The 23041-nt window shown below is 49.2% G+C and overlaps 1 protein-coding gene across 1 annotated transcript in view; it reads left to right on the top strand.

Annotated features, from left to right (window-relative positions):
- Positions 1 to 8709, top strand: part of LOC148453822 (dystrobrevin beta-like) — a 29575-nt gene extending 20866 nt beyond the window's left edge. The window contains exons 2-6 of the mRNA XM_088461654.1: positions 79 to 235; positions 530 to 619; positions 7393 to 7443; positions 8279 to 8314; positions 8401 to 8709. Coding sequence (XP_088317780.1) covers positions 133 to 235; positions 530 to 619; positions 7393 to 7443; positions 8279 to 8283 — 249 coding nt within the window. The 5' untranslated portion in view covers positions 79 to 132 and the 3' untranslated portion in view covers positions 8284 to 8314; positions 8401 to 8709. The remainder of the gene's footprint in view (positions 1 to 78; positions 236 to 529; positions 620 to 7392; positions 7444 to 8278; positions 8315 to 8400) is intronic.
- Positions 8710 to 23041: the final 14332 nt, after the last annotated feature.

The following is a 23041-nucleotide window of genomic DNA, read 5'->3' on the forward strand; positions in this document are numbered from 1 at the left end:
CAGTTATAAAGCACAGTGGAAAACCCTTGCGCTGTATACATCGTAATCACACCCTGGATGTCTGTTCTCTTTCTCTAGGCACAAGTAGCGGGGTCTCCTCATTCCTCACCAAGCCATGGTGCCAATCGCTCCATGCCCATGCCAGTCCGCTCCACGTCTGCCAGCTCCACACCTACCCATGTTCCTCAGGACTCCATAGCCGGACTAGGAGATGTACAGGAGGCATTTGCACACGGTAAGTGTTTGCCGGTTGCGTGACTAGTGTAGAGGTGACATTACTATCAGAGTCAATGTAATGGAACATGATTGTGGTCCCCGCTCCTCCTTAGCTGTATGTGGGTCCAGCACGGACACCGTACACCACTCGGCCTCAGCCGGGACCAACAAACGATTCCAGGCAGCTCTCTTGTGTCTATAACACATTTCATAACCAGTTGTAGTGCTTACACGTGAGATCGGTGCTGTGTCCGAGGCATGAGGCACTGATTCCTGGTGGTGGATGACGTTTTATGTTTTGACTGGCTTTCAGGTACCAGGAGGAATCTCCGTAGTGATTTACTGGTGGCTGCAGATTCCATTACTAACACCATGTCTTCTCTGGTGAAGGAGCTGCATTCAGGTAGGTGCCCGGCCTGCTGGCCTCAGGTATTAATCCCTGTACACCAGCAGTGGGTGAGACGCCGTCAGTGCTGGGACATGCAGAATACGTCTGGCTGTCTTGTGCCTCAGGCTCCTCTGATACAGACTGGTGTCCTGCATTCATAATGTTGGTGTGCGTGAGCTCCTTGTTGCACAGTGACTGAGAGCTCTGATACTGAGCCTGAGGACCTCATTCAGAGGTGGTCGCAAGAAGCGATCACTCTCTCTGAATGAGGACGGCCGCTTCTAGCTTTTTGGTGTGGCCTCCTGGTCGCAAGCTAAGCTGTGGGTTACCACCCACAGCTTAGCTAGCGACCAGGGTGATGGTCGTGATGGTCATCACCATCGGGGCTTGCGACCAGACCCTAAGGTTGGGTCTGGGTACTCGCAAGCCCCAGAGAGCTTTCTGCTCTGATCGGCCGCCCACGAAACAGTAGGCGTTCCTTAAGGAACGCCTCCGTTTTGGAAACCACCACCCCCCCCCTCGACCCGCCTACAAAAAGGGGCGAGTTGTCGATCAACATCGACAGCCGCCCCTTTTGTAGCGAGCTCCGGAGCGACAGAGTTTCTCTGTCGCTCCGAGGCTTGCGCACGTGTAGTGCGGCCGCTGTGCGTGCGCAGGGCCACCCATCGACCCGGTTGCGAGCACATCGGTGCTTGCAACCGGGTCTGAATGACCCCCTGAGACTTTCCAAGGTTACGATTTTTGCTTCTTGTGCATTAGACAAGTCACTCTGTGTCCTCATAAGCCACGTCTCAGCGTTCTGTAAGAAATATGTGCTTTATATAAGGAGGAAAATGTTTGCAGCTCCTCCTGGACCTCACGCGTTCCACATTATACCTGCAGCACTTTACACAACCGGCCCTCCAGGATTAATGCTGTGTGACTACAGCCAGGGCTTTAGTTTAGGCACCCCCGGGGGGAAAGTATTGTTAGGCACCCCCCGGGAGTGTTAGGGTTCGGGGAGGAAGGGGTTAAGGTTAGGCACCCCCCTGGGAGGAAGTTAGGGTTAGGCACCCCCCCCCCGGGGAGGTTAGGGTTAGGCATGACAAAGGGAGGGTTAGGGGGGGAGAGGGTAGGTATAGGGGACTTACCTGTCTGCATCGGGGTCCTGAACTGTCGGGCTTCTGTTGGCATATGACCCATTCCGTTATTATTATCCTATTAAATATAGGATAATAATAATAATAACGGAATGGGTCACAAGGGTTCCGCAGCACTTTACGAAGTACGTAAACAAACGAGTACACAAGAAACGGTTATTAACAGTACAAAACAATGCAGGACAAGGACATGGTTTATAAACATTGCTACATTAATGATCATAACACTTAAATAAGCAGCAGGGCGTTAGCAACCAAGCACATGAGGGAAGAGGGCCCTGCTCATGAGAATTTACATTCTAAAGAGGAGGGGCAGACAGACAGGGGTGACACAGATGGGTTAGACAGCGAGGAAGGCGTGTTGGGTTAGGAGGAGAGCTGGAAGGCTTTGATGAAGTAGTGGGTCTTGAGAGCCCATTTAAAGATTTGTAGATAAGTGGAGAATCTGATAGGGAGAGGGGAATAGTTCCAAAGGTAGGGAGGCGGGAGTGTACGAGGAAGTAATCATTTGGCAGGAGAGGCGGCATGCATTTGTGGAGCGATGTGGGTAGACGGGAGAATATTGGGTGAGGGCTTTGTAAGTGAGTGTAAGAACCTTGAATTGGGAGCCAGTGGAGGGCTTGTAGAAGAGGGGAGGAAGATGAGTCGAGCAGCAGCATTGAGGACAGACTGGAGAGGAGAGAGATGGGAGTTGGGGAGGCCAGATAGGAGGAGGTTACAGTAGTCCAATCTGGAGATGACCAGTGAGTGTATGAGGGTCTTAGTTGCCTCGAGGGTGAGAGAGGATCTGTTCTTGGAAATATTTTTGAGATGGAAACGGCAGGACTGTGAGAGGTTCTGGATATGAGGTATGAAGGTGAGGGATGAGTCCAGGATAACTCCCAAGACAGCGCACTTTAGGGCTGGAGGAGATAGTTGTGCCATCAATTGACAAAGAAATAGTGGGAAGTGAGATTATGCGAGAGGGTGGGAAGATAATCAGCTCTGTCTTAGACATTTTCAGTGTAAGAAAGCGCTGGGACATCCAGGAAGAGATAGCAGAGAGACAGCTGGAGATACGGGTGAGGAGAGGGGGAGAGGTCAGGGGAGGAGAGGTAGATCTGAGTGTCATCAGCATAGAGATTATATTGGAGGCCAAAAGTGCTGATGAGTTCACCTATAGAGGACGTATAGAGAGAGAATAGTAGAGGTCCAAGAACAGAACCTTGGGGAGCACCTACTGTTAGTGAAAGTGGAGGGGGAGAGGAGTCATGAGAGGAGACAGAAGGAGCGGTCAGAGAGGTAGGAGGACAGCCAGGAGAGGGCAGTTATTAGTATCAAAACACTGGTTTTATGTATTGTGTACAGTATGGCAGACAGGGGAGGGGGTGTGTATTGTGTACAGTATGGCAGATAGGGGAGGGGGTGTGTATTGTGTACAGTATGGCAGACAGGGGAGGGGGTGTGTATTGTGTACAGTATGGCAGATAGGGGAGGGGATGTGTATTGTGTACAGTATGGCAGACAGGGGAGGGGGTGTGTATTGTGTACAGTCTGACAGATAGGGGAGGGGGTGAATGAATGATGATCTGATTAGTGTGTAATAGAATCCTCTCGCACAGGATGACTCACCGGGTGCGGGATCCCGATGAGTCAAAATGCCGACAACTTCAAACAGTAAGTATTAGGATTAGGGCTAGGCTGCGTGCAGGGAAGGTTAGGGTGCTGGATGGGATGATTAGGGTTAGGCGGGGGGAGGGGTTAGGGTCTGCTTTACAATACTTACAATTGCCAGGATTTTCATTTTCATTGTGATGCAGTACCCAGTTGATGATTGAGCCATGGGAGGGGGGTGAGTGAGGTGCTGAGAAGTGTGCATATGAATTAACTCTATTATCTCTCTGTCATGACTCACAATGGAGCCGTGCGCGGGCGTGTGTGTGTGCACATGCGTGTGTGAATGAATAATGTGCTGATCCGTGGGTGAAGGAATGAGGTCTACTATCTCTCGTAGTTGATAATGAAGTCAAGGGGACTGAATGAAGTGCTGAGGATGTGAAGGAATTAACCATATATCCCATTATCACGGCTACACAGTTGATGAATAAACAAGAGAATATATACTGTGTGTGAAGGAATGAATTCTATCCCACTCTCTCCAATTGACAGGGGAGAAAAAGAGTGGAGATTATGGGTGAATGAATGAACTGAACTAGCTCTCTCGCAGATGATGATGGAGTAATGGGGATGGGGAGGGGGTGTGTATGAATGCCGTTAATTTTTATGTGACGGATGGGACCCTTTTCCCCCTCTCTCAGAGCTCGTGATTGAGACGGGAAGACAGGAGGTTGAATAAATGAACAAGGTACTGATTAGTGTGTTAAGGAAAGAACCCTATCCTGCTCCATCACAGTTGACCATGAAGTGTGAGGAGGTTGTTAGTTAATGAGATGCTGATCAATGGGTGACGGAATGAATTCAATCATATGTCTCACAGCTGACCAATATTATATCGGGGGGGGGTGTTATCCAACAAGGTGCTGCTCGGTAGATGAATGCTGTCTTCTTCCTCTCACAGCAGATGATGGTGCCCTTGGAATGGGGTGGGGGGTGGATGAATGAGGTGCTGATCTCTCTCTCTCTCTCACACAGTAGATGATGGTGCCCTTGGAATGGGGGGGGGGTGGATGAATGAGGTGCTGATCTCTCTCTCTCTCACAGTAGATGATGGTGCCCTTGGAATGGGGTGTGGGGTGGATGAATGAGGTACTGATCTCTCTCTCTCACAGTAGATGATGGTGCCATTGGAATTGGGTGGGGGGGTGGATAAATGAGGTGCTGATCTCTCTCTCTCACAGTAGATGATGGTGCCCTTGGAATGGGGTGGGGGGGTGGATGAATGAGGTGCTGCTCTCTCTCTCTCACAGTAGATGATGGTGCCCTTGGAATGGGGTGGGGGGTGGATGAATGAGGTGCTGATCTCTCTCTCCCAGTAGATGATGGTGCCCTTGGAATGGGGGGGGGGGGGGGATGAATGAGGTGCTGATCCATCTCTCTCTCTCTCACAGTAGATGATGGTGCCCTTGGAATGGGGTGGGGGGGTGGATGAATGAGGTGCTGATCCCTCTCTCTCTCTCTCTCTCTCTCTCTCTCTCTCTCTCACAGTAGATGATGGTGCCCTTGGAATGGGGTGGGGGGTGGATGAATGAGGTGCTGATCTCTCTCTCTCACAGTAGATGATGGTGCCCTTGGAATGGGGTGGGGGTGGATGAATGAGGTGCTGATCTCTCTCTCTCTCTCTCTCTCTCTCACAGTAGATGATGTTGCCCTTGGAATGGGGTGGGGGGGTGGATGAATGAGGTGCTGATCTCTCTCTCTCTCACAGTAGATGATGGTGCCCTTGGAATGGGGTGTGGGGGGGGTGGATGAATGAGGTGCTGATCTCTCTCTCTCTCACAGTAGATGATGGTGCCCTTGGAATGGGGTGGGGGGTGGATAAATGAGGATGATCTCTCTCTCTCTCACAGAAGATGATGGTGCCCTTGGAATGGGGTGGGGGGGGTGGATGAATGAGGTGCTGACCTCTCTCTCTCTCTCTCTCTCTCTCTCTCTCTCTCACAGTAGATGATGGTGCCCTTGGAATGGGGTGGGGGGGATGAATGAGGTGCTGATCTCTCTCTCTCACAGTAGATGATGGTGCCCTTGGAATGGAGTGGGGCGGAGGATGAATGAGGTGCTGATCACTCTCTCTCTCACAGTAGATGATGGTGCCCTTGGAATGAGGGGGGGGGTGGATGAATGAGGCCCTGATCTCTCTCTCTCTCTCTCTCTCTCTCTCTCTCTCTCTCTCTCTCTCTCTCACAGTAGATGATGGTGCCCTTGGAATGGGGTGGGGGGAGGATGAATGAGGTGCTGATCACTCTCTCTCTCACAGTAGATGATGGTGCCCTTGGAATGAGGTGGGGGGGAGGATGAATAAGGTGCTGATCTCTCTCTCTCTCACAGTAGATGATGGTGCCCTTGGAATGGGGTGGGGGGGTGGATGAATGAGGTGCTGATCTCTCTCACAGTAGATGATGGTGCCCTTGGAATGGGGTGGGGGGGTGGATGAATGAGGTGCTGATCTCTCTCTCTCACAGTAGATGATGGTGCCCTTGGAATGGGGTGGGGGGGGATGAATGAGGTGCTGATCTCTCTCTCTCACAGTAGATGATGGTGCCCTTGGAATGGGGTGGGGGGGAGGATGAATAAGGTGCTGATCTCTCTCTCTCTCACAGTAGATGATGTTGCCCTTGGAATGGGGTGGGGGAGTGGATGAATGAGGTGCTGATCTCTCTCACAGTAGATGATGGTGCCCTTGGAATGGGGTGGGGGGGTGGATGAATGAGGTGCTGATCTCTCTCTCACAGTAGATGATGGTGCCCTTGGAATGGGGTGGGGGGGTGGATGAATGAGGTGCTGATCTCTCTCACAGTAGATGATGGTGCCCTTGGAATGGGGTGGGGGGGGTGGATGAATGAGGTGCTGATCTCTCTCTCTCTCTCTCTCTCTCACAATAGATGATGGTGCCCTTGGAATGGGGTGGGGGGGGATGAATGAGGTGCTGATCTCTCTCTCTCACAGTAGATGATGGTGCCCTTGGAATGGGGGGGGTGGATGAATGAGGTGCTGATCTCTCTCACAGTAGATGATGGTGCCCTTGGAATGGAGTGGGGGGGGGTGGATGAATGAGGTGCTGATCTCTCTCTCACAGTAGATGATGGTTCCCTTGGAATGGGGTGGGGGGTTGATGAATGAGGCGCTGATCTCTCTCTCTCTCACAGTAGATGATGGTGCCCTTGGAATGGGGGGGGTGGATGAATGAGGTCCTGATCACTCTCTCTCACAGTAGATGATGGTGCCCTTGGAATGGAGTGGGGGGGGTGGATGAATGAGGTGCTGATCTCTCTCTCTCTCTCTCTCTCTCTCACAGTAGATGATGGTGCCCTTGGAATGGGGGGGGTGGATGAATGAGGTGCTGATCTCTCTCTCTCACAGTAGATGATGGTGCCCTTGGAATGGAGTGGGGGGGTGGATGAATGAGGTGCTGATCTCTCTCTCTCTCTCTCTCTCTCTCTCTCTCACAGTAGATGATGGTGCCCTTGGAATGGGGGGGGTGGAAGAATGAGGTGCTGATCTCTCTCTCACAGTAGATGATGGTGCCCTTGGAATGGGGGGGGGTGGATGAATGAGGTGCTGATCCCTCTCTCTCTCTCTCTCACAGTAGATGATGGTGCCCTTGGAATGGGGTGGGGGGGAGGATGAATGAGGTGTTGATCTCTCTCTCACAATAGATGATGGTGCCCTTGGAATGGGGTGGGGGGATGAATGAGGTGCTGATCTCTCTCTCTCACAGTAGATGATGGTGCCCTTGGAATGGGGTGGGGGGTGGATGAATGAAGTGCTGATCTCTCTCTGTCACAGTAGATGATGGTTCCCTTAGAATGGGGTGGGGGGTGGATGAATGAGGTGCTGATCTCTCTCACAGTAGATGATGGTGCCCTTGGAATGGGGTGGGGGGTGGATGAATGAGGTGCTGATCTCTCTCTGTCTCACAGTAGATGATGGTGCCCTTGGAATGGGGTGGGGGGTGGATGAATGAGGTGCTGATCTCTCTCTCTCTCACAGCAGACGATGGTGTAGATGAGGAAGAGGAGAAGATACAGAACGGGAAGGACAGAGGTGAGTTACATACTTACGGCCCTGAAGGACCTTTGGAAAATGATGGCATTGGTTCCTGCGTCCGGGTGGTCAGACTCACATACTTCATGGTCTGTCCATTCCCTCGGTAGGAAAGCAGCACAGATAAATGGGGTTTCTCACTTTTTAGTTATTTTATACAGAGTTTAGTTCTCAGTATATGACAGATTCCCAGTTCTGTATGTAATTCCCAGTATCTTTGTGCTGTAGCAAATCTATAATAAAAGGCCATGCTATAAGCCGCACGTAAACTGGGCACAAACCACTGTAAGAATAAAGGCAGAGGAAGGCAGCGCATTGCGTCCCACGTGCAGAGCTCCTGCGGATCTGGGTCTCGTGTACGCCGGGCACACGTCTCCTGCACACCCGTGCCCATGTTGTAAACCGTTTTGTTTTATGTACAACAAACACCGCGAATTGAACTCCTAACACAAAAACCCTAATAATACAGCAAAAAAGCTCAGTGTGTGCCCGAGCCCCAATCCATGTCAGCAAATAGCCAATCACAAGTGGTACGTTAGTGCTGGCACCCGTCATCATCATATGTACCTGACCACACTCACATAATGTGTCTATGCTATTGTTTCCCACTGCGCACGTGGTCCCCGTTCTGTGACCGCACCCGCAGTGTACTCCACCCATCCAAATGGGTGCAAACGCATATGCCTCTTCCCTGGGCATGCCCACTGCAATACATGCGATAACGCCAAATGGCGCAGTACTCCTCGCTTCCAGGATCGCTCATTAGTTGCCGGCAATATTCTTCCTGTGTCATTAGTGAGGGGTGTTTGACCTTATATCATCCTCTGCCTTCCAGGATAAATGTCCTGCACGGAAGAACAAGGTGATCCAAGTAAGTGTCTGTTCCGTGGGCCGCCCACATGTCCTGTCCGTGACGCTGCCCCAGACGTGAGTGTAACACCCTGCTCTTCCCCACAGGCTCAGCGATTCCTCCTATATCCATCCAAACGCAGCATCTGACCAGCCACAGCCAGCAGAGAGACGAGCAGCGAGGGGGACCTTGTTAGTGCATGCTCGGTTCTCCATGTAACATACAACATGCGTGTTACTGGGCCATGTGTCATCATGTCTTGCAGAAGCTGGAAGGAGTGAGTGTTAGTGTGCTTGTCATGGGTACAGAGGCCTGGGACACTGTGATCGCACTGACACGGACATGCGCTGTATGTACTGAGCGACGCAGGAAGGCGGTACATTTCATGGTCCGAAGTTTACAAATTAATAAATGTGTCTGTCTGTCAAGTCTCTGTGTGCTGCGTCTTACGCCGGTCCATGACCGTGACGGGACACGTGTGTGTGTGCACCCTGGAAGGCATATAACATGTTTCCGTCTTCTCACCAGACAAAGGCAGTCTTATGTCACATGTGTTCATGATGTCATCAGGCGGTAGTAGCCATGTTTCACAAGGTCTGCAGGTAGTAGCTGTCATGTGACGTTATATGATGACATCAGGCAGTAGCAGTCATGTTTAATGACGTTGACATCATGACTATCGATCTTCTGGTGTCGACATTGTCACTGTCTACATGGTTTCTGTATCCCTGTATGATGTCATTAGGCAGTAGTATTCATGTTTCAAGATGCCTTCAGACAGTAACAGTCAAGTAGAATGATGTCTTCTGGGAGTAGCAGTCATGTGACATGTATGATGTCATCAGGCAGCAGCAGTCATGTGACACGTAGCAGATACCCGTCTGTCTCTATAAGACGGAATTGTCTGGTCTATGAGCTCTGCGAGGCTGATGCAGAGCTGGGAAGAAACTGAGCATAAATTACCCCAAATAAAAAAAGTGCAGGGAAACACCAGCGTATACCACCCACATGCAGAGCGGCTTATGCTCCTGCCCGGAAACGCCAGCGTATACCACCCACATGCAGAGCGGCTTATGCTCCTGCCCGGAAACGCCAGCGTATACCACCCACATGCAGAGCGGCTTATGCTCCTGCCCGGAAACGCCAGCGTATACCACCCACATGCAGAGCGGCTTATGCTCCTGCTCTCCTTGTGTCCCGGCAGGTGCGGTAGATACGCCTTTTAATGGCGTACAGGCTCCTACATTGTGGTTTGCATGGGCGGCATTTTGGCGGCGCGCTTTTACTGAACGTTTGCTATGGGAGAACGCCCCCTTCCTACACAGTTCCCCCTCTCCGATCCTCAGGTTCGATGTGTGCAAAATTGAATAGCATTTCCCTGCAAGGTGCGGGTAATTAGCCACAGGGTAAACCCTGCAATTAATTGGATTCCCCCTTGGAATAATGAGTTGTACAAATCACAAACAACAGAAGTGTTTGAGACAAGAGTCTACATCCCATCAGAGTTACAGTCCAGGAATCTGACATGGTCCCAAGTGGCTGTGTGATGTGTATAGTAATGATATAGTCTGGCTGTCATGATAAGACCGATGCCCAGCACTCACCATATAATGACCTTTACCCTGCTTTATAGAGCGCTTGTGAGGCTTACAGGTTCCCCGGGGGCAGGGACAGAGGTTTACATTTGTGGGCCCCACAGCCCAATGTACTAAATTAGTGGCCAGAAATTCCCATACACACATAGGGCCAGGCTCTATCTGTGCATATGGGAGTTACGCCCCTGCCTGCAGTGCCCATGCCAAAATATCTGACCTCCTCCCAACAGGCTATGTAACTAAAGCGTTACCTAAAGACACTGTGACGCATTTCGTATACTACCCATAGGATATCTTAGGTTATGGGCAAACATATGCAATAATATACCATATATATTCATATAATATAGCTAATTGCACAAGGTGATCACCTGTAGTATTTGCAGCAGTAGGTCCATATCATAGTGTTCTATTCACACTGTAATTGTAACTCCCATTTAGGACCTTTCCTCAATGCTATATCTGTAAAGAAGAAAACAAGGGGGAACAAATGATGAAGCATGTTTGGAAAGAAATTCTCTATACTGAAAGTTTAAAAATGTGTAAATATATTTAAAGTATAATACACATATAACAAGCCTTTAACAAGTGGTCTGCGGCTCCTGCCTCCTGATGGCGTTTCACTAGGTAGTTCCAATCCAAGACCGGATTTCATTCAGAAAGATTCTACCGTCTTCAATAACTCCATCACATGCAACACCTTTCGTTCTCGGCAATGACTTAATCATGAAGCCATTTCTGATTGCGAAACGCGTTGGATTTGGGAATACAGAGATCTCCGGGAAAAAAAAATTCAGTCCGATTCATCCAACGTGAAAGAGGCAGCTGAAATGTATCTATGAGGCGGCACACATTGCCGATATCTTAGTATGCAAACAGCACTGGTTTTCCACATATCATGACGCATCCACTTAAGACCTGCAATGGAAACTTTATTACATAAAAGAAACATACACCCTGTTGTCAATTACTTCAGTTCTATCTGCATCAAACCATCAGGCAGTGCCACCAATACTAAAAATCAATGGATGTCCTGCACTTTGATTGTCATATGCTCCATTTTTACTGCCAATGGATTGGGAAAACAAGTCGGTGTGGTGGTAACTGGTTTGTATGGGATGATAATGGGATTGTGAGAACTAGCATTGATATGGTGTGCAGGTCACTGGCTTGTATGGTGCGATTGGCAGAACTAGCTGGTGTTATGGTGTGCTGGTCACTGGCTCTTATGGTGGGAATGGGAGAACTAGCTGGTGATATGGTATGCTGGTCACTGGCTTGTATGGGGGAATAATGGCATTGGGAAAACTAACCAGTGATATGGTATGCTGGTCAGACTTGTATGGGATGATAATGGCATTGGGAAAACTAGCTGGTGATATTGTATGCTGGTCACAGACTTGTATGGGATGGTAATGGCATTGGGAAAACTAGCTGGTGATATGGTATGCTGGTCACAGACTTGTATGGGATGATAATAGCATTGGGAACACTAGCTGGTGATATGGTATGCTGGTCACTGACTTGTATGGGATGATAATGGCATTGGGAAAACTAGCTGGTGATATGGTATGCTGGTCTTTTTCCTGTATGGGGGGATAATGGCATTGGGAGAACTAACCGGTGATATGGTATGCTGGTTACTGTCTTGTATGGGGTGATAATGGCATTGGGAGAAGTAACCAGTGATATGGTATGCTGGTGACTGGTTGGTATGGAATGATAATGTGAATGGGAGAACTAGCCAGTGATATGGTGTGCTGGTCACTGTCATGTATGGGATACTTTGATTGAGAGATCTAACTGGTGTGCTGGTCATTGACGTGTATGGTGGGATTGGCAGAACTAGCCAGTGATATGGTGTGTTGGTCACAGACTTGTATGGGATGATAATGGCAATGGGAAAACTAGCTGGTGGTATGGTATGCTGGTCACTGACTTGTATGGGGTGATAATGGCATTAGAAGAGCTAACCGGTGATATGGTATGCTGGTCACTTTCCTGTATGGGTTGATAGTGACATTAGGAAAACTAGCTGGTGGTATGGCAAGCTCGTCACTGTCTTGTATGGGATGATAATGGCATTGGGAGAACTAACCGGTGATATGGTATGCTGGTCACTTTCCTGTATGGGATAATGGCATTGGGAAAACTAGCTGGTGATATGGTATGCTGGTCACAGACTTGTATGGGATGATAATGGCATTGGGAAAACTAGCTGGTGATTTGGTATGCTGGTCACTGACTTGTATGGGATGATAATGGCATTGGGAAAACTAGCTGGTGATATGGTATGCTGGTCACTGACTTGTATGGGATGATAATGGCATTGGGAGAACTAACCAGTGATATGGTATGCTGGTCACTTTCCTGTATGAGATGATAATGGCATTGGGAAAACTAGCTGGTGATATGGTATGCTGGTCACTGACTTGTATGGGATGATAATGGCATTGGGAAAACTAGCTGGTGATATGGTATGCTGGTCACTGACTTGTATGGGATGATAATGGTATTGGGAAAACTAGCTGGTGATATGGTATGCTCGTCACTGACTTGTATGGGATGAGGTTGAGATTGGGAGAACTGGCTTTTGATATGTTTTGATATGGTATACTGGATACTGACGTGTATGGGCCTGTGGTGGGGTTGGGAGAACTAGCTGGTGATATGGGTGTTGGTCATTGGTTTGTATGGGATGATAATGGGATTGCATTTACTAAGTGGTTACTAGTATGAATGAAATGTCACCTGTGATCCACAGTGGAAGGGACTGGCATGGAGCTGCTCAGGGCAGCAGGGGAGGAGACTGTGGCATGGAGCTGCTCAGGGCAGCAGGGGAGGGGATTGTGGCATGGAGCTGCTCAGGGCAGCAGGGGAGGGGACTGTGGCATGGAGCTGCTCAGGGCGGCAGGGAAGGGGACTGTGGCATGGAGCTGCTCAGGGCAGCAGGGGAGGGGATTGTGGCATGGAGATGCTCAGGGCAGCAGGGGAGGGGACTGTGGCATGGAGCTGCTCAGGGCAGCAGGGGAGGGGACTGTGGCATGGAGCTGCTCAGGGCAGCAGGGGAGGGGACTGTGGCATGGAGCTGCTCAGGGCAGCAGAGAAGGGTACTGTGGCATGGAGCTGCTCAGGGCAGCAGGGGAGGGGACTGTGGCATGGAGCTGCTGAGAGCAGCAGGGGAAGGGTCTGTGGCATGGAGCTGCTCAGGGCAGCAGGGGAGGGGACTGTGGCATGGAGCTGCTGAGAGCAGCAGGGGAAGGGTCTGTGGCATGGAGCTGCTCAGGGCAGCAGGGGAGGGGACTGTGGCATGGAGCTGCTCAGGGCAGCAGGGGAGGGGACTGTGGCCAGACATGCCCGCAGCTATCAGGCACTTCTATTCGCCCCTACCCAAGCAGGAATGCTTGTAAATAAATAAAAGGAATTATATTATTATCCCTTCCAGCAAAGCCAGACATATATAATTATTATTACACTGGTGGTGATCTTCCACCCCTCAGTTATCTGGCAGCTTGTGATAGTGACATGTAAGGTGTGCATTTCAGAGATTTTGGTCATATTGCGTGAAATAATCCTGATGCACATACAGAAGTTGCGCCTGCAGCCCGGGCCAGCCTCTCTGTGAGTAATATTGTAGATGGGGGATGTGTGAGACACTGCGCAGTTCATTTGTTCATCTCTTGTAAACTAAAAGTCCTTCATATGTTGGAACTTGGAAGCAAACCTTGAACCTTTTAAGCCATGTCATCTGCCACATAACTGAATAAATGACTTTCATTGTGACAAAGCCACTCTGCTTTCCTTCTTCTTTCTTTGCCACCTGTAGATTTGTCATCATTCTTCAGGTTCCCTGGGGGTGACGAGTGGTCTTGGTGGCATGTGTTAGTCACTGGGACATCTCCTTGAGGTCAGAAAAGAACATTTGCCAGGTGAGCTGTAGTACAATCTCCCTGAGAGTAAATATACTGTATACAGAGCCCGAGGATAAGGTATCTATTGCCCTGCCAGGACAAGGTATCTTCTAGAGAATATATATTCTGTGTTGTAATAATGGAAACATATTCAACCATAGGGTCTGGAAGGGTTGGCTATAGTACATACTGTACGTACATTGTAGAGGTTTCATCAAATAATGAGCAGGTATGAATGGTATCTAGCAGAATTGCTGGTAGACCGGGGTCCACTCTACCATGGCTAACAGGTAAACCTGTCATCTGCTCTGTAGTCACAGCTTTGTGTCCAGGCCCTCAGAAGATCATTCCCAGCCAGGTAAGCTTCATCTCACTACTAAGAGACCAGGAACATAACATGCGTGTGTCCTCCAAGCTCATGCAGGAATACCACAACGATCCACGTCCAGAATATGTATCTGTGTCCATATGTCTTCCACGTATCTCAGGAGTCCTGACCAATGTCCCAATCCAGGTGAAGAATACAAATACAGCAATTAATCACAATTATTAGATTACTAAGGCATGATGATGCAATAGACGTATCTACGTGATATAGAATGGGAAAATCCCAGCTGTGGGAGAGGTGGAGATGACCAACAGCCATTTATCATCTTTAGGACATTGTCACTCGGGGACACCAGAGGTCTTTTGCTGCATCTTACATTGTGGGAGAAAAACACTGTAATTATATAGTAATATAGTGCTGTACTCTGCCACTCACTTCCCAGCAATGGACACAAGTTCTGACCTAACTGTACAAGGGGTTGTCTCTGTGTCCTACCATGTACCAAATAACCCCCCACCCATTACCTGGAGCCAGTAGCCTCTATCCCAGGGAATTACATATAAATACAAATAATGTTGAAGCGCTTGTTTGAAAAAGAACAATAGATACTATGAAAACAATTTAATAAAAACAATAGACATAATACAATTAATAACAGAAACGTGGTATGCAGTGTTCTTGAATAAAACGTATTGACTCACAATGTCAGTGCAGGATATATAGCTCTCTATAAAGTGGGACAGTGCACGGATGATTAGAGAGGATTTAATCCTTATGCCGGGATTTTAGAGCAGTGGTAAATGTGTACCATACACAGGTATAGCAATGCTAACTGTCCTGTTACCCGTGGTAGTATGGATGTAGTCCAAAAACACTGGACGTCTCAAATGAGCTGAGAACTGGTATGTCCTCCAGAATGTGTAGGTAAGACAGTTCGTCCAAGATAAAAATGATTAACTATGTAACCAGCCATACCCGTTATGGCACAATATCTGTAATACACACACACTCACCCCAGATGGTCCTGGGCGGGGTGCAGCACTTCACCATCCAGCAACAAGGGTGCAAACTCTCTGTGTGTGTGTGTGATGGGCGCTCTACCGCCTGTCAGCGGGAACGTCAGCCTAATCAAGGCGGCTAGCAGGAATTCCGTCTCAATGTCACGGTTCAGTGGCTGCCTGAGGGTCTGTGATAATCCGGCTGTATAGCAACCACCTGTTCCCGGGGGGCTCGGTGCTGGGTGGGTGCACGGCTGGTGCAGAGTTCCGAGGGTTCAATAGAGAGACGGCAATCTCATGAACTTGAGCAATGTAAGTCCAGTGCACAATTTATCCAACAGAGCTATTGTAGTATTCCTTTCCTTGACTATTACATATTACTTGGAACCAGTAGGCTTCACCCCAGGACAGTACATGTTACCTGAAGCCAGGAAACTCTACCTCGAAACAACGCTCATTACTTAAAAGCTGTAGCCTCTGCCCCACGACATCCCATGTTACTTGAAGCCAGTAGCCTATGCCACATTACCTAAAGTAAATAACCTCTACCCCGCGATATTCCTTTTTACCGGAAGCTAGTAGCCTCTACCCCAGGACATCCCACATTAACTGAAGCCAGTATCCTCCACCCCAGGACATCCCACATTAATTGAAGCCAGTATCCTCCACCCCAGGACATCCCACATTAACTGAAGCCAGTATCCTCCACCCCAGGACATCCCACATTAACTGAAGCCAGTATCCTCCACCCCAGGACATCCCACATTACAGTATCTGCGCCTTTATCCCAAGATATCCCATGTTACCTGAAGGCAGTAGCCTCTACCTCAGGATATCCCGCATTACAGTATCTGAAGCACCTATGCCAGGACGGGTTGGGTATGATATCCCAGCAGCTAAATAGCCGTCGGGTGAAATACCGACGCCGGATGCCCAATCATGAGAGATCTCGACAGGGGCATAACAGTATAATAACCCTACCCCTCTCCCCCCCAACCCTCCCTTGGTGATGCCTAACCCTAACCTCCCTGGGGGGTGCTTAACACTAACTCTCCCCCCGGTGGTGCCTAACCCCCCCTCCTTGCAGCCTAACCCTAAGTACCCCCGGGGATGCCTAACCCTCAATCGGGAAGCTGTCAAGGTTCCGGCATCAGGATCTAGACAGTTGTCGGGATTTCGACGCCTATCTTTAGTCCCAAGTTGGGATTTCGATAGACGGCTTCCCGGCCGTTGGTATTTCAACTACATCCCACCAGGACTCCCATGTTTCCTTACAGCAGTGTCCTCCACTCCAGGCCAATCATACATGACAGTATCTGTAGCCAGTTGTACCTACCACCACTACAACACCTTGTTACCTTACAGCTCTATCCTCCGCCCCAGGACATCCCGCGTTACAGGAAGACGAACTCTGCGCTTCACTGTGCTGTAGGGTTGGAATTCATCACTTTTATCCTGAACTGGGTGGAAGTGCAGCAGCTGCTGCTTTCTGACAAGCAGCGCTGGAGGAGGGGCTACTGACCAGATACAATTGCTACGCTATAAGGGCAACATATAAAAATGTGGTTGCTCCAACCATGAAAATGCCCTTGCAACCATTAGTTCCACAAACATCGTCAGTGATTTAATTGTAAAGGCATTTCTCATGGCATCAGCGGGAGGTAAGGCGGCTGTGTAATGTGGCGGCAGCTGGTTCCTCGGCTCCAGCATTACACACAGGAGATAGATGTAGCCCTGCTCTAAGAATAGCTTCTGGGCCAGAAATAACATTGCAGACAATGAGCAGTTGTGATGTCCTTAAATACACTGCAGTGTAACTCTGTGCATTATAGACCCTGCTACATCACAGCCGGGGAGATTTATCACGTGTTACCTATAGCAACCAATCAGACTAGCTATTATTGTATAGACCATTGGTAGCCTTCAGATGTTCCACAATCAGAGGACTCTCTATAAATGGGACACATTATGTAACATGTAACCTTTATTGGATATATAATAAGAGATTTGAATTACACATAAATCATAAAAAAACAAAGTGCACGCCGTGTACATACCCCCCCCCTCTAGGATATAGTCCTAGTAGTAGGGGCGGATTGGTCCCTGGAGAAACCATGAATAGGGTAAAGGCGGTGTGACGCGGTCTAGGGAGAGAAATAAAGCACGATATATCGTCTTGTGCAGGGGTTCTCAAACTCGGTCCTCAGGACCCCACACAGGTCACATTTTCCAGGTCTCCTGGCAGGTGCACAGGTGTATTCATTACTGATTGACACGTTTTGAAAAGATCCACAGGTGGAGCAAATTATTTCACTTGAGATTCTGTGAGGAGACCTGGAAAACATGCACTGTTTGGGGTCCTGAGGACTGAGTTTGAGAACCTGTGATCTAGTGTGTAGCCAGCTTTAGGGGAGAGTAGACGCATAAGCACTTATGAAACAATAGTTTACCACCAGAGTATATGGCGGTAAGGGGAGGAGCACACCTCACGGGTGGCGCATACCACGTTAAGGTAACATGGCAGGAGAGGGACTGCCCCCACGAGTGCTGCTCAGACATCCCAGAGCGCCACCTTGTGGTACCAAGGGTTCCTGAGCCCGTTATAGAATGTACCAGATAAATGACAGCTATAATCTGATTGGTTGCTAGGGGCACCGTTCTCCCCCTGCGGGTGCTGTGCAGCCCCTCATCTATCCTTACTCCCTGCAGGGATCCAGGCGCCCCTGTGTGGGAATGATCACAGGGACTGTATAGATGGGAGCTGCCTGTCGCTGCTCCTACAGTTCAGCTTCCATGAGGGAGGCAAAGTGAAACCTTTCACACAAGCTTGGCCGGGCAGATTGCTCACACATTCTTTGCTGTCGTTCCAAGTAGGTAATGGACTTGGCAAGTCAGACATGTGAGAGTTTCTTCGGCAGCGTGCCAGGACATTGTACTGACTGCTGGTGACGCCCTTCCTGGCTCTAGCTCAGTGCAGGCCATTATTCTGCTGGCACACTACTGTTCCTCCAGCCTCAGTGACTCAGCCCGCCTATTAGTGACTATGAGCTACTCTCACTCAGCCAGGGTCCAGCGCAGCCCCTGAGAGCTGAGCAGTGTTTCTCAAGCCCACTCCACATTGGAACCCTAACATGTTTTCCAGATCAAACAGGAGCACAGGTGTATTAATTGGACTACACAGGTGGTACTAAATATTACTGAGGATAACTTGAAAACATGCACTGTCAGGGTTCCATGAGGACCGTATTTGAGAAGCACTGTAATACAGTGCGGGGGAAAGGGAGGGGTCCTTTCTAATCCGTACTGCAGAACAGTGCATCACAAACCTGTCCCTCAGCCCCCGACCTCTTTCTGTGAGTGCGCTGTGCCAGTGGGTGTGGTTTACACAATGGCGCAATAAATCACCACTATTACAGACTACGCATAATGTAGCAGTTCTGTGATCTTCATCCAACTAAATTACTGCTACATCTTACAAAGGAGATAAATGATCCCGTCTAGAGACCTGCCGCTGGAGCGATGCAATTGCGTGGTTATTTGGAGGTGCACCTAAGGTAAACGCAGCGCACAGTATAGCACATCTGCAGGAAGACACGCTTCAGGCATATCAAGGGATGCCCTTGCGGCCAATCCAATTAGCAGGGAAGGGGGCGAGTTTCCACTGCGATGGCGTAGTAACGCCAGCAACGGCACCACAACTGGCGGCCTGATCTCAGCCCGGACTCGAAAAAGTTTGTACGCAGCCCTGTGGGGCGTCAGACAAAAATATACCGGTACCGCAAGTGTACAGCCTCACTCGCACCATGAGTGAACTCGCGGCTGATTGGATTGACCTCTAAGATTATTACAATTTGGCCGCATCACAGAAACAATGTGATGATGATGATGACGGGATTATTGCAGATAGTGAGATAATATGGAAAATAAATCAAATCCACACATTCCCACTGAACAGCGATCCTGGCACCAACAATGTTACCTACATGGACGCAATACACGGAGGGCCTGATTCAGCTAGGATCGCAAGTGCTAAGACGCACGCAGTCGGACGATTTTTGCAATCGCAGTGCGCGGACTAGCCACTGCGATCAGGAATGAGATTGCAGTGTGTACTCAGACCCATGGCAACGTGATTGACAGGAAGTGCCGTTCGGGGGTGGTAACGGGTGGTCAGCTGAACGCAGGCGTGCCAGTGCGTTCGCATGCCATTGCATGGGCGTGCATAAATTATCCACTTGCGATGCCTTCCACAGCTCGAGGCTTCATAGCGTGCGTGGCTGTCAGCAAGTCTTGAGTAAGGTCAGGGCTTGTGCAAGTGTGCGTATACTCTCGCGCACGCAGGGGGGGTTTCTGAGTACCCAGAAACCCTCCCTGACAGACTGGAGAGCAGGCACCATCTTCTTAAGCCCTGCTCCTTGCGGAAAAATGCCGCGATTTGCGAGTCAATTGGGAGGAGGCGGAGGCAATATGACGTGATTCCATTAGAATTGCACCATTTGGCTCCGCACCCTCCCAATTGACTCGCGAATCGCAGCATTTTGTCGCTAGGGGGAGAGGTCTAATGACATGTGCCAGCCTTCTAGGTCCCATCCTTATCAGGTCTACAACCCGCAGCTGCTGCAAGGTAAGTGTGACATACAGTAGGTGTGTGTGTAATGTATGTGTGTGACATACAGTAGGTGTGTGTGTGTGTAAGGTATGTGTGACATGTATGTGTGTGTGTAATGTATGTGTGACATACAGTAGGTGTGTGTGTGTAATGTATGTGTGACATACAGTAGGTGTGTGTGTGTGTAAGGTATGTGTGACATGTATGTGTGTGTGTAATGTATGTGTGACATACAGTAGGTGTGTGTGTGTAAGGTATGTGTGACATACAGTAGGTGTGTGTGTGTAAGGTATGTGTGACTTGTATGTGTATGTATTATACAGTATATATTTATATATGTGTGTGTGTGTGTGTGTGAGGTATGTGTGACGTGTGTGTGTGTATATATATATATATATATATATGTGTGTGTGTATATATATTAGGGGTGAGCGGGTTCGGATTTCTGAAATCCAAACCCCCCCGAGCCCCCCCGATCCGAGTCCGATCCGAATCAGGCTCGACTTTTCCCGCCTGACTCGGATCTGAAATCGAGGCAAAACGTCATCATCCCGCCTTCCGAGTCTCGCGGGTTTTGGATCCTATATAAGGTACCCACGTCGGCGCCATTTTCTCACTCGGCTGTGGACAGTGAAGAGGGAGGGTGGGAGTTAGGGCTGTGTAGTGTAGTGTAGTGTAGTGCTGCTGTTGTCCACTACTTCAAAGTCCATAGGGGCTGGCTGTGTTGTGCTGTGCTGCTGTTGTTAATAGGGGCTGTGTCCACTACTTCAAAGTCCATAGGGGCTGGCTGGACTGTGTTGTGCAGTCAGTTCTCCATAGGGGCTGTGTCCACTCCAAAGTCCTGTGCAGTGTCCCAGTCCTAAAGAGGTGCTGTAGTGTTGTCCAGGGGGTGCTCCCCCCAAGTGCTAAAAAAATAATATATTTTCTGTGTTTGTGAATTGTGTGTGCAGTAGCCGCACGTGCATCAACAAAGTAGTGCCAAGCGTGCGCCTGTGTCATAAGTAAAGGGCCGGCTGGCTTGACCGTTAAAGGGTGCTGTAACCCCCGAAAGTACACTCCAGTCCAAACCAAAAAAAAATTATTTTCTGTGTTTGTGAATTGTGTGCGCAGTAGCCGCACGTGCATCAACAAAGTAGTGCCAAGCGTGCGCCTGTGTCATAAGTAAAGGGCCGGCTGGCTTGACCGTTAAGGGTGCTGTAACCCCCGAAAGTACACTCCAGTCCAAACCAAAAAAAAAATTATTTTCTGTGTTTGTGAATTGTGTGCGCAGTAGCCGCACGTGCATCAACAAAGTAGTGCCAAGCGTGCGCCTGTGTCATAAGTAAAGGGCCGGCTGGCTTGACCGTTAAGGGTGCTGTAACCCCCGAAAGTACACTCCAGTCCAAACCAAAAAAAAAATTATTTTCTGTGTTTGTGAATTGTGTGCGCAGTAGCCGCACGTGCATCAACAAAGTAGTGCCAAGCGTGCGCCTGTGTCATAAGTAAAGGGCCGGCTGGCTTGACCGTTAAGGGTGCTGTAACCCCCGAAAGTACACTCCAGTCCAAACCAAAAAAAAAATTATTTTCTGTGTTTGTGAATTGTGTGCGCAGTAGCCGCACGTGCATCAACAAAGTAGTGCCAAGCGTGCGCCTGTGTCATAAGTAAAGGGCCGGCTGGCTTGACCGTTAAAGGGTGCTGTAACCCCCAAAGTACACTCCAGTCCAAACCAAAAAAAAAATTATTTTCTGTGTTTGTGAATTGTGTGCGCAGTAGCCGCACGTGCATCAACAAAGTAGTGCCAAGCGTGCGCCTGTGTCATAAGTAAAGGGCCGGCTGGCTTGACCGTTAAAGGGTGCTGTAACCCCCAAAGTACACTCCAGTCCAAACCAAAAAAAAAATTATTTTCTGTGTTTGTGAATTGTGTGCGCAGTAGCCGCACGTGCATCAACAAAGTAGTGCCAAGCGTGCGCCTATGTCATAAGTAAAGGGCCGGCTGGCTTGACCGTTAAGGGTGCTGTAACCCCCGAAAGTACACTCCAGTCCAAACCAAAAAAAAAATTATTTTCTGTGTTTGTGAATTGTGTGCGCAGTAGCCGCACGTGCATCAACAAAGTAGTGCCAAGCGTGCGCCTGTGTCATAAGTAAAGGGCCGGCTGGCTTGACCGTTAAAGGGTGCTGTAACCCCCAAAGTACACTCCAGTCCAAACCAAAAAAAAAAATATTTTCTGTGTTTGTGAATTGTGTGCGCAGTAGCCGCACGTGCATCAACAAAGTAGTGCCAAGCGTGCGCCTGTGTCATAAGTAAAGGGCCGGCTGGCTTGACCGTTAAAGGGTGCTGTAACCCCCAAAGTACACTCCAGTCCAAACCAAAAAAAAAATTATTTTCTGTGTTTGTGAATTGTGTGCGCAGTAGCCGCACGTGCATCAACAAAGTAGTGCCAAGCGTGCGCCTGTGTCATAAGTAAAGGGCCGGCTGGCTTGACCGTTAAAGGGTGCTGTAACCCCCAAAGTACACTCCAGTCCAAACCAAAAAAAAAATTATTTTCTGTGTTTGTGAATTGTGTGCGCAGTAGCCGCACGTGCATCAACAAAGTAGTGCCAAGCGTGCGCCTATGTCATAAGTAAAGGGCCGGCTGGCTTGACCGTTAAGGGTGCTGTAACCCCCGAAAGTACACTCCAGTCCAAACCAAAAAAAAAATTATTTTCTGTGTTTGTGAATTGTGTGCGCAGTAGCCGCACGTGCATCAACAAAGTAGTGCCAAGCGTGCGCCTGTGTCATAAGTAAAGGGCCGGCTGGCTTGACCGTTAAAGGGTGCTGTAACCCCCAAAGTACACTCCAGTCCAAACCAAAAAAAAAAATATTTTCTGTGTTTGTGAATTGTGTGCGCAGTAGCCGCACGTGCATCAACAAAGTAGTGCCAAGCGTGCGCCTGTGTCATAAGTAAAGGGCCGGCTGGCTTGACCGTTAAAGGGTGCTGTAACCCCCGAAAGTACACTCCAGTCCAAACCAAAAAAAAATTATTTTCTGTGTTTGTGAATTGTGTGCGCAGTAGCCGCACGTGCATCAACATAGTAGTGCCAAGCGTGCGCCTGTGTCATAAGTAAAGGGCCGGCTGGTTTGACCGTTAAAGGGTGCTGTAACCCCCGAAAGTACACTCCAGTCCAAACCAAAAAAAAATTATTTTCTGTGTTTGTGAATTGTGTGCGCAGTAGCCGCACGTGCATCAACAAAGTAGTGCCAAGCGTGCGCCTGTGTCATAAGTAAAGGGCCGGCTGGCTTGACCGTTAAAGGGTGCTGTAACCCACAAAGTACACTCCAGTCCAAAC

Source organism: Taudactylus pleione, unplaced genomic scaffold, assembly GCF_031769625.1.
Source record: "Taudactylus pleione unplaced genomic scaffold, aTauple2 ptg001085l, whole genome shotgun sequence".
Classification (NCBI taxonomy): Eukaryota; Metazoa; Chordata; class Amphibia; order Anura; family Myobatrachidae; genus Taudactylus; species Taudactylus pleione.